The sequence below is a fragment of the Gossypium arboreum genome, chromosome 6, assembly GCF_025698485.1.
Source record: "Gossypium arboreum isolate Shixiya-1 chromosome 6, ASM2569848v2, whole genome shotgun sequence".
Classification (NCBI taxonomy): domain Eukaryota; kingdom Viridiplantae; phylum Streptophyta; class Magnoliopsida; order Malvales; family Malvaceae; genus Gossypium; species Gossypium arboreum.
The window spans coordinates 8,400,726-8,412,801 of NC_069075.1; the positions used below are offsets into that span (position 1 = coordinate 8,400,726).

The 12,076-nt window shown below is 32.5% G+C and overlaps 2 protein-coding genes and 1 non-coding gene across 5 annotated transcripts; 2 read left to right on the plus strand and 1 right to left on the minus strand.

The window, feature by feature from the left end:
- The first annotated feature begins 550 nt into the window (after window positions 1–550).
- On the plus strand, window positions 551–6,122 carry LOC108485446 (cucumisin). Of its 2 annotated transcripts, XM_017789284.2 has the most exons (11): window positions 553–753; window positions 858–946; window positions 1,488–1,576; window positions 2,629–2,878; window positions 3,012–3,376; window positions 3,464–3,525; window positions 3,621–3,721; window positions 3,846–4,067; window positions 4,145–4,256; window positions 5,146–5,359; window positions 5,451–6,122. In XM_017789284.2, exons 1-11 carry the CDS (start codon window positions 652–654, stop codon window positions 5,969–5,971), a joined length of 2,127 nt encoding a protein of 708 aa, XP_017644773.1. In that variant the 5' UTR covers window positions 553–651; the 3' UTR covers window positions 5,972–6,122. The 2 variants fall into 2 exon arrangements, with proteins under 2 accessions (XP_017644772.1, XP_017644773.1); XM_017789283.2 differs by having other exon boundaries at window positions 551–753; window positions 3,012–3,525.
- A 510-nt stretch (window positions 6,123–6,632) lies between these two features.
- On the plus strand, window positions 6,633–6,704 carry TRNAP-AGG (transfer RNA proline (anticodon AGG)). The gene has a single exon. It is a non-coding gene; the product is annotated as a tRNA-Pro (tRNA).
- Window positions 6,705–6,750: 46 nt separating this feature from the next.
- On the minus strand, window positions 6,751–9,770 carry LOC108484278 (rop guanine nucleotide exchange factor 5-like). 2 transcript variants are annotated; one of them, XM_053029460.1, is made up of 7 exons: window positions 9,268–9,770; window positions 9,051–9,167; window positions 8,809–8,963; window positions 8,503–8,577; window positions 8,144–8,434; window positions 7,625–7,981; window positions 6,751–7,520 (listed from the first exon to the last, which is right to left on the minus strand). In XM_053029460.1, the coding sequence occupies exons 1-7, from the start codon at window positions 9,545–9,547 to the stop codon at window positions 7,104–7,106; spliced, it is 1,692 nt and encodes a 563-aa protein (XP_052885420.1). In that variant the 5' UTR covers window positions 9,548–9,770; the 3' UTR covers window positions 6,751–7,103. The 2 variants fall into 2 exon arrangements, with proteins under 2 accessions (XP_052885420.1, XP_017643498.1); XM_017788009.2 differs by having other exon boundaries at window positions 9,051–9,170.
- Window positions 9,771–12,076: the final 2,306 nt, after the last annotated feature.

The window sequence follows — 12,076 nt, forward strand, 5'->3', positions numbered from 1 at the left end:
CCCTATCTTTTGTGACATTTCATATGTTCATATCCACAAGAATATAAAAATTTAGGAACACTTATTTAATAAGCTACCATGTTAGGAAATAGACATAATACACCATTACTTTTAAAAATTAAAAATTTAATTCAGATACAATTTCTTTTTAAATATAATTATATTTAAAAAATAATTATAACATTACATATTTAACTAAAATTCATGTCCAATTTTAAATATTATCCTAAATATAATTTATAACGAAGGTAATGCAAAAAATATAACCGTTAGAATCTAGTCATTGCAATATGACGTTTGAATTTCTTGAACCACTTTATCCGAATCCTATAAATAGGAGGTCATTATTTTTTATAAGCAACAAAATGAGAGCTTCATTCGTTCTTCTTGATTTTCTCATATTTCTTTTCTCTAAACCTTTCACATTTTACTAAAATTACAGTAAAGAATATTTTGTAGTAATTATCCAACAAATTTATATGCAATTTTAAATATTATCCCAAATATAAATTAAAACAAAAAAAAGTATGAAAAGTTTAAATTTCTAATATTATTTATTTCCACAAAGACTAAGACTTTAGCATATATTTTTCTCCATAAATATACTACTTGGAAAAGTTTCTTATTTATTTTTGTGTGAGCATTGCTTCAATGGAGGGAGGAAAATATCTACTTCATTGCTTTCTTTTAGCTCTTCTTACTACCAAAGCAGTATCTCATCTTGTTCAATCCAACGCCAATGCCAATCGAAAGGTTAATACTGAATTTAATTTCTTGTCATTTTTTTTTTCTAAAATTTCCATTGGTGATGAACTTCATTTTAAGAAAAATAAAAATTGTAATCGGTGAATATTCAGAGCTATATTGTGTATATGGGTGACCGACTTAAAGATGGAACTTCCACAGCTTTGCTTCATAGCAGCATGGTACAAGATGTTTTTGGCAGGTGTGTAAACATATGTTACCTCTGATTTTTTTCTTAAATATCCCTATCTGATGTTTATATCGTATATATATATAAACAGGGACCAAGGTAAAAGCGCAGTTAATAGCCTTAGCCCTCCTAATAATAGATTTATTATTTAATTTCTTAAATTTTTATGAAATTATATATTAATATAATGATAAAATTATACCTTTTATCAATAATTTATTATTTATCTCCGACTTCTCTAAAACAGTTTTCTAACTTTATCCTTATATTAAAATATAATTATAAGAAAATATATATTCTCATACTCTAACGTTTTAATTTCTTTAAAGAGAATCTTTAAAGTAAAGTAGAGTGATAAAGTTCAAATCATACAATGGATTCTAAATTAAATTGTTCCGAGTGGAGCAGTTTTTTTTAACGGAACAGATAGCGAGACAAATAAATTTTTTTAGATAGTAAATATGAAATTTTAAAGTCTCTTAAATTATTCCCAAAACAAAATGAAACCTACTACTGGTTATTGAGATTGAGCATGCAATTGGAATGGATGCAGTGAGTCGAAGACAGTGCTGTACAGCTACAAGAAGAGTTTTAATGGGTTCGTGGTGGATTTGACTGAGGAAGAAGCACAAAAAATGGCCGGTAAGTGTAGCACTCCAACCTCACATTTAAAATTTCTTCAAATCCATTATGATATATACACAAACATTTTAGTTTGTATTTATCAATTGATTTTTATGAGATAAAAGCAGTGTTATTTGTATCGAATTAGATTGATAGTCGAATTGGTTGAACAAGACCGATCAATGTATCAATCTGAAAATAAGAGTTAAATTGATTTTTGAGTGAATCACTTGGGTTCAATTAAAAAAAAACTAAAAATCAAAATAAAAAATTGGATTTTATAATATTTATGAATTTTGAATTAATTATTTAATTATTATTAGGTCAACATTTAAATTGAGCGAAACAATTTGACTTAACAGATGATTTGAATGATTCAACTAAGGGTTAGATTGTTAAACTTTAGACAAAATTATAAGAATTTCAAGTAAAAAAGAAAGCGCTATATTTTCAAGTAGACTTGTAACCGGACATATTCAATTGATTCCAAATTTGATTATTTTAGATTGAGTCAATTTAGGTTTTAAAATTTTTATATTATTTTGAGTTTGAATCATTTTGAGATTAGATCAATTTCAAAATTGAATCATTCAGGTTTTTCAATTGAGCTTTTTGGGTTTTTTCATTTGAATTTGGGCACTTAAGTTTGGTTCATTTTTTAGTTTAAGTTGAGCCAATTCTAAGGGTGAAGCCATGAATTTTTTAGAGATCCAAAATAAAATTATAAAATTTTGAAGGGACTAACGTTAAAATTTTTATATTAAAAAGCTTAAATTATATTATTAATCTTTTGAAGAGGCCAAAAAAATACAATTTTTTGAGAAGGATTAAAGAGTTCTCATTCAACCAAGGTGAGGGTCAAGACCTTAGCATGCCCCTCTGGTTTTATATTGTTTATTTTTTATATCAAATCAAGTTAGATAAAGTTCATATTCAAGCTAAACAAATTAAAATTTCAAGTTTGAGTTATAATAATAGGTCTACTTTAAAAGTCAAAGCGGAAATACTATGTAGATTAAGATGCAGATCTTCGAGCTTAATTTGAATTTTGGTTGTTTGGATATGTTCAGGAATGAAGGGTGTAGTATCAGTGTTTTCAAATGAAAAGAGAAAACTACATACAACAAGGTCATGGGATTTTATGGGATTCCCTCAACAAGTTGAAAGAGCAACCATGGAAAGTGATGTTATCATTGGAATTTTAGACACTGGAATTTGGCCTGAATCTCTAAGCTTTGATGACAAAGGACTTGGTCCACCTCCTTCCAAATGGAAAGGCAGTTGCCAATTTCTACCACAAGACAATTTCACTTGCAACAAGTAAATTTTGTTTCTTTTTTTGGGTTATGTTACTGGGTTTAGGGGTGCGTTTCAGATAAAAGTATATGTTCGATATAGGAGAAATCTTAGTGCTTCAAATGTCTAACTAATATGGCTATATGTTCAAACGCAGCAAGATCATAGGTGCAAAATATTACCGCAGCGATGGACTGTTTTTACCGGATGACTTTGAATCTCCGAGAGACTCCGACGGTCATGGGACTCATACTGCTTCCACGGCAGCCGGGAATTTAGTCGACGGTGCAAGTCTCTACGGCTTTGGTTCAGGAACAGCTCGAGGAGGGGTTCCATCGGCACGCATCGCAGTGTACAAAATATGTTGGTCCGATGGTTGTCAGGATGCCGACATTCTCGCGGGATTGGATGATGCGATCTCTGATGGAGTCGACATTATATCAATTTCAGTCGGCGGAGGACGGACCAGAGACTATTTCGAAGATGCAATTGATATCGCATCTTTTCACGCCATGAAAAACGGTATACTAACTGTAAGTTCGGCGGGTAATGAAGGCCCTGGACGTTCAACGATCTCTAATTTCTCACCGTGGTCGCTTTCCGTGGCAGCTAGCACCATCGATCGCAAGTTTTCCACCAAGGTTCAACTTGGCAACAAGAAGATTTATGAGGTAATATAAATACATACATGATTTATAATCATATATCAATTTTATGATTTATAATGATAGTTATCATATAAATATATAAGTATGGTTGTATATAGGGAGTATCAATAAATACATTTGATCTCAAGAATAAAACGTACCCTATGATTTATGGTGGAGACGCACCAAACACTACTACAGCATCTAGTAGATCATCCAGGTAACATAAACTTAGCTTCTTTTTTTTTTAATTCATCCAGTTACACGTGTAAAATTAAAATATTTCATCTTTTCATATCTTTTTATACCATTAATATTTTAATTATCCAATTGTTGAAGTGCAGATTATGTTTTCCTAATTCATTGGATAAAAAATTAGTGAAGGGTAAGATTGTTCTTTGTGATACTATACGCGCTAACGGGGTAGGAGCCCTTTCGGCTGGTGCAGCTGGGACCGTGGCTCGAGACCTGGACGGCATTGACTATTCTAACCTTTTTCCTTTGCCTGCATCTTGTTTTAACTTCGTTGACGGTCGCAACATTTTTCAGTACGTAAACTCCACTAGGTACGATTACTCGATACGAATATAAAATTAATACACAAACGAATATCATGTAAGACTTTGCCTATATGTTTTTGTAGTGCTCCAACAGCAACTATATTCAGGAGTAGTGAGGTTAATGACTCATTGGCTCCTTATATCATCTCTTTCTCGTCGAGAGGTCCGAATCTGATTACACCTGAGATTATTAAGGTAAATTGATGGAAAATTTAATGGTTTAACTTTTTTTTTTCTCTCAATAATTGTGTCCAATATATAAAATATAAACATCTTTTAAAGAAAAGATAAAAGTATTCGTGGGTCGACCAATTTAATTCAAGTCTACTCGTATTAGTAAATATTTAATCCAAATTTATTTAAGCTTATCAATATTAGGGATGAGTTGAGTTTAGTTTGGTCGTTTTTCTTAAATCGTTCATCATAATTCAATTCGATTATCGATTTATCATCATTTAGATTTTAAATTTATTTTGACAAAATAAGTTTTATTTTTATCTTTTGAATACTATTTGATAAAATTTATAAATATTTCTAGAAAAATTATTTTTCAAGTAAATAAAAATAACAATAACTTTTATATGGTAATTTCAAAAATATTTCTATATAAAACTTTTAAGTGACATTCACTATTATATAAAAATTAAAATTAATTATAAATTAAACAAAAAGTAGTATTCGGCTCAGTTAGGGTAACCATGGTATTTTAACTTGTATTCTATTATCTAAACATCTCGATCTGGATCAATCTTTAATTTTTTATTTTCTTGCTCAGTTCTAAACAATATAATATTTAAAATTATAGTATTCTAGTATTTTCTTTTATTAAAATTTTAAAATAGATAACTTAAAATATTTTTTTGATGGGATATAAATTACAATTTAATATAAGAAATAAAACAATATATTATAGATTTAGAAAAAAAATGGTTAGGTAAGGCCGAGCGTGATTTTGCTCTTGAATGATAAAACTTTGAGTTTAATATTTTTATCTAAATCTTTCCACATATATCATAGTATATGATTTTGCAGAAACTTGTGTAGGATTGATGGTTTTTTTTTTTCATTAAATTGTTGTTTGCAGCCAGATATATCAGCACCAGGGGTTCACATTCTAGCAGCGTGGTCTTCAATTTCTCCTGTTTCTTCAATTCCAGGCGACAACAGGTTCGTGACATTCAACATAATCTCAGGAACATCAATGTCTTGTCCTCATGTTTCTGGTGCAGCTGCCTACGTTAAATCATTTCATCCCACATGGTCTCCTGCTGCTATTCAATCTGCCCTTATGACCACAGGTAATTAATTATAAACCTCATAACAAATATGTTTTATAGTTCGATTAGGTACAACTTTTACTTAATTTTCCAATTGAAATGTTAATTGCAGCCGCTCCTATGAGGTCTGGCATCAACATGGAAGCTGAATTTGCATACGGTTCAGGCCATTTGAATCCCTTAAAAGCTGCAAATCCAGGTCTAGTATACGATGCCAATGAAACCGATTACATAAACTTCTTATGCGGACAAGGATACGCCACTCGGTTAATACAATTATTATCCAAAGACAACTCCACTTGTCCTAAAGACACTAATGGGACAGTTTCGGAACTAAACTACCCTTCCTTTGGTCTTTCCACTTCGCCATTGAAACCATTCAGTCGTACCTTCAAAAGGACCGCCACAAACGTGGGATCTCCGACGGCGGTTTACAGAGCTAACCTGAGTTTTCCGACAGGTACGTTGAAAATCAGGGTTAACCCCGATGTTCTGTCGTTCACGTCGGTGGGACAAAAGCTGTCTTTTGAAGTAATAGTGGAAGGGACAATGGATAAAGCTATGATGTCTGGTGCTTTAGTGTGGGACGATGGTGAACACAAAGTGAGGAGTCCCATCGTTGTGTTTATTTGAACATCCTTCTATTTTGTTAACTCCATGTTTGTACGATGTAATTGGCTGCTTCATGTCTCAGTTTGCTTTCTTTGGTAATAAAACTTAAAAATTATATGCTACATTGAAATTTTAATTTTTCAGATATAATCTAGTTATCTCTATGATTGAATTTGGTGTTCGATTAGTGAAATTACTTAAAAATTATAATTAAAAAGTAGTATTTTATTTATTTTATTATTTTTACATAAAATGTTTAAATAAAACGGCTAAAAAGTAAAACCAAATATCTAAGGGCTGAGATTGATATTAACAAATTTTGTAAATTTTAGGGTTAAAATTATTTAATTTTTGGTATTAGAATTAAATGACAAATTTTGTAAATATTAAAAGCTAAATTTGTTGAATTTTAAATTTAAAATCAAATTGATAAAATGTGTAAGTATTGAAAGATTAAATTTATTATTAGGCCAATTAAAAAATACCCACGTCAACCTTCCGTGAAGTCTGACTAAAATTTTAAAACCATTGTTGATGGAATTGGAAGTTTTGTAGTTGAGTGACCAAAATAGAACTTATCCAAAAGTTGGAGGACCACTCAAGCTGTTTACCCAAAAATAAATTGCTAGAGTTCCCTATTTTCTTTACTCAAATTTTGTTTAATATCACATCAACAGAGAAAGGGCATTTGGTCTAGTGGTATGATTCTCGCTTAGGGTGCGAGAGGTCCCGAGTTCAATTCTCGGAATGCCCCCTTCTTTTTCACTTTTTCCAGCTATAATTGGAGAAAGCATGTGAAGTGAACCAACATCCAATGACCTATAAACTTTGATATCATGTCATTCTCGGTTACATTCACGTTTAACGTCCTAAAAAAATGTATACCCTCCAAAACCTGCTTTTTAATTTACTACAACAATGTGGAACATAAATATCATTCTTCTACTGCACCCAACAAGTTTTCTATCATCAACTATTCCCTCCTATTTATCACATCTGTATTATTTTGCATCTTCAGAAAATCTCAACTGACAGTATATCACGGACGATTTTGCCGCATACTCGTCCCATTATGCTGTACCGATGATTGTTTTGATGTAACTTCATCCTTTTGGTTCTCTGGCATATCTGTAGTCTTGGAGTTCATTATTGATTAACCATCATCGGTTGGATTGCCGCAGACCTTTGCTCTAGGATCAACTCCAAGATAATTAGTCAAGACCCTCTTAACTCCAATGCCACGGCGATGAGGCTTGCTGTTGTTGTTGTTGTTGTTGTTGCGGTTCTCCTTGAGAAATGGAGTTCTTTCTCCCCCTGCAGGGCTGATCAGGGGTGCAGCAGGAGAGAAGCTCGGTCTGGTGATTGCTGTTTTGTATGGAGTGCTTGAGACAGGCACGACCGGGACCTTTTTGTAAGTGATTAGACTAACTGTAGTAGGAACCGATGACAAATTCTCAGAATACTTTGTTAAGTCATCGACATATATCAAATCGTCGATCCGTGCCACAATGTTATATGCCAGGCTTTCTAGAACTCTTGAATAGCTTTCAAGAATGGACTTTCCAACATCCTGCAAGTTTAAAATAAGGAATAGTTTGAATAACATTCGGGACTAGAATGAAGCAGCTTTCAGCAAAACCAGATATTTTCCAGAAAAGGGTTCGAAGTTCAAACCTTGTTGCACTGAATTTTGCTTGTATCCAACGTAGTTTGCGTCAAACCTGGGAATCGTTGCTTCAAGCAAAGCAGGAGAGTTTCAGCTCTTTCTGCTAGATATTCTCTTTTATCTCCATCAACCATCATATCTTTTACTATTTCCCATGATGATTTTGTAGTTGATCGGTTCGGATTGACTGGAGGCTTTGAATAAGATCTTCGACGCCACACGTATATTGAGGCTTCGACACGGTTCGCAATCTCAAGTGCAACATGTTCCGATGATAGATCGAGGAAATCAAGCAGGCACTCTGCCGAGAATTGATCAGATGTTACATACCTGTAAATGAAATCTCCAAGACAAGCTCTTCCACTCTGCAACACAATTTTTGGGAACTATGTCATGTGTGACACATTTGATAACAGTTTGTAACATTTAAGAGCTCAAGTAGGAACTTGTGCCATTGTCCGTAGACTGGAATGCTGTCCCCAAACGGAGAACATAACAAGACAGCAAATTATGTCTAGTTTTCTGACCTTCGGGAGTGTGTCTAAATACGAAACCGGAACTTCCATTTCGGATATAGAAATACTGTTGATTGCCATAGCAGCTTTCAATATTTGATTCGTGCACTCGCGAGTGTGATTCAATTGCTTTCTCGAATGATCGCTGAGACCACCAGTAGGCACACGGGGCACTGGTAGCCACCACTTCTCATCCTGGCGTTGCAGAGTTTTCCGGAACGAGGCAGAGCCATCGGCATCCGGGGCTATAATCCCTTGATCAACATACCAGAACTCTGTATTGGCGAAACCATCTAATACATCCTGCATAACAAAGCTAGCATGTTCTGAACTCAAACTCGAACCCGAAAGCAAGCATTGTTAGTTCTTACCAGAAGCATGTTATCGAGTTTACGTAGGGCTGGGAGATTTATGAAAATATCTGATCTAGGCCTGCAAGTCATGACCTATGAAAAACAAAAAAAAGGAACAGTTAAAAGGACAAGAAACTTTATCTTTGGTGAAATGCTACTCAAACTCGGGTGTGAATGTTCAAAGCTTTTAAGGCACTCGAGCTCGGGGATTGCTATGAATAAGCATCAAATACAGATCTTTTCAGTTTTTATATCTATATATACATCAAACACGAATATTTAAAATGAGATTTCAAGAAAAAGAAAGAAGAATGAGAGCAATACCTCGAGCTTACTTCCATCTGGAAAATTTTGGCAAGAGGGTATGAACTCAACAATGTGGTCACTAACACAAACAAGCCATTCCATCTCTCTTTTCCACAGTGATTTCTTCTCCTCAGGAACGGGCTCTAATCTCCACAATTGCCCAAATACAGTAGCTACATGCAATATATCCCAAATTAAATTGGAACAAGAACCCAGGATCTAAATATAGTAGCTACATACAACATTATAAGAGGGTATACCACAAAGATTGGTGATGGCATTTGAAATGGCCAAGGCTGTGCAAACCCCATTTCCTGAACCTGACATGTCTTCACCAAGCAACAATTTTGCAAACCTCTCTTTCATCATATCTGTCTCTACTAGAAATTTACAAAGAAAAAAAATTACAATTAGATTTAAAAAAAAAAACTAAATAAAAAACTGCAAATTTTTAAACTTATAAACAACATTACTAACCATTGATCTTTGAACCCAGTTTTTTATACTTTTCATCTTCATCTCCATTTCCATTAGAAACATCTAAGTTGTTTGACACTGAACCAGCAGCAGTAGTAATGGCTTTCCTTATAGGCAAACCCAAAAGAGAAGAAGCTGAAACGGACCCACTGGAACTACTACTACTACTACAAATACTAGAACTGCTCTCTTTCGACTCACCACCGTCATTAAAGCTCCTCAACTCAGTTGCAGACAATGACTCGGTCCAATTATCTTTCTTCTTCATTGAAGCCTCCATATTTAAATACTTTGCTAACTTAAAAAAAAAAAAAAACACCCTACCCTTTTCTTTATCTTTGAAAACAGAAACCCCAAAAAGAGGCTAAAAGCTTTGAGTTACAACGGGAAGACCTTCGCTGAGAGAGTGAGTGATGGTGAGTGGGTTAAAAGGATTTGATTTTTTGAGCTGAAGACGAAGAAGAACAGATGGGGCACGTGCCATTGGTTTAACGTCTCTCTTAAAAGCTGCATTTTTGTGAGAAAAGGTCTATCAAAATAGGTTCAAAATAATCATGGTTAAATTGTTCTATTAGTCCCTATATTATGAGTGAATTATAGATTTTAATCTATGAACTCTAATTTGATTAATTTTTATATTTTTGGATTTTAAAATAAGAATTTTGATCAAATAATTCCAAAATTTTATATAGCAAACATATTATCACTTATATCATGTCATGTCCGTTCGTTATTTTTGCTTAATAAACACACAAAAGTCATACAATTTTAGTTAAAAATTTAAATTGAAGAATATAGATTAAATCTGCAACTTACGCATATTATATAACAATTAGTAGAATTTGACCTAATATATTTAATTTCTACCAATTAGATCGTAACTGAAATTTCAAAATTCTTAAAGTATTAAGGATTAAATTTGATGAAATTAAAGTATAAGAACTAAATGCATAATTTTCATATAGTACATAGACTAATAACAGAATTTGACCAATAATGATATTATAAGCAGTGATGAGTCAGCTGTCGGCTCGTTTAGAGCCGATAGATGTGTCAATTTACGTGAACTACGCTTTCATCTCAGGCTAATCTTAAATGCACCGCAAAATTTAAAAAGAAAAAAATTAAATACAGGTAAGGTTGTAGTAATATCTATATTATTATATGATAAAATGTAATTTAATATTTTTAATTAGATATTAATACTTAATTAGTTTTAAATTTTTAAAAGCATTTTAAACTTAAATATAATAATTTTATTGGTAAATTGCTCCTTTAGTCATTCTTAAATTCTTAATAGAAGTCGTTCTTATTTTGATTAGTTTTAACTTTTTTTATCAATTTTGTCACTCTAAAAAAATAAATTAATCAAATTGGTCACTCTATCTTTATCTTGTAACGGAATGCTGGCGGTGCTTTTCCACATTAGTCATTTCCAATAGGGGTCATTATTATTTTAGTCACCTAAAATAATATGTGAAAATGTATAATTAATCTTTCCATTACTATTTAATGGCGGAGTGACTAATTTGACCATTTTCTTCTTTTGGACTAACTAAATTAACAAAAAGAAAAATTGAGTGTACCAAAAAAAAGTAACCATTATTTAAACCCGCTAACGAAGTAATTTTCCCAATTTATACTAGATTTTAAACCCAATAATGGAGGGCAATTTATCTAAAAGTCCCAAAATAGATTGTAGATGATGATAAGAATCCGATCCATAGGTTTGATCTCTATGGTAATGTCAAGTTAAGGTATAAAATTTGATCCAAATTGTAGACCCAATTTTTAGCCCGGGCCCATACATATACAAAAAATAAAACAAAAAACAATAGTCCCAATTTTTAGCCAGCCCAATTACATAAAACACCCCAAATAATTTTGGCTCGTTTACATAAGCCCAATACTCATGCTCTAATCTAAGCAATTAGAAAACTGAAACCCTAAATCCCTAAAAGCTTCATTTGCGCCGCAGCCTTCAGCCACAATCACCTCCGCCACGCACGCACGCCCTACTTCACGTTTGCACCCACGTCTTCATGACCTGCAAGTTGAGCAAAAATAGCCAAAAAAATGCTTGTATTTTGGCTATAAAAGCCTTCGTTTTTAAGTGTAATGGGAATTTTTTTAGAGAAATAGAATACAAAATACACACAAAATCAATAAAGAGCAACCAAGATATTTCAAAGGTGGTTATTTATTGCTATTTTCTTTTGCTTTTTTCTTTTTCTTTTTTTATTTTTTTTCAAATCCACGATTTATATACTAAAATGGTAATAAAGGAGGAAGGATAGATATACTTCCCAATTCACCTGGAAAAAGTGTTTTCCGTTGGTTGTCCACAGCGGCGTGTGCGATGGAAAGCTACAGTGTTTGAGGGCCTGGGTAATTCGGCTGAATAGGGAGTGAGAGGGCTGAGAAAGCATCTCAAAACTTAGGGCACGTTTGGTTGGGAGGAATGGAATAGAGCTGTAATGTAATAGAGTTGTAATGGAATAGAGCTGTAATAGAATAGACCTGTAATGAATAATTCAGTTGTTTGGTTGAATGGAATGGAATAGAGTTGTAATAGTATTCTTGTGTTTGGTTGAATGGAATAGATGTTGTAATAGCATAAGGAAAAAGACTTAAATGACTAAAATACCCTTAGTAGAATTTTTTAGATAAATGATTATTATTTTAAATTTTAATAAAATTATTATTAAATATAATTTAATAAAATAATAATAAATAATAAATAATTTAATCATATTTTAACATAAGTATTATTAAATACAATTTAATAAAATAATATATAATTTAATAA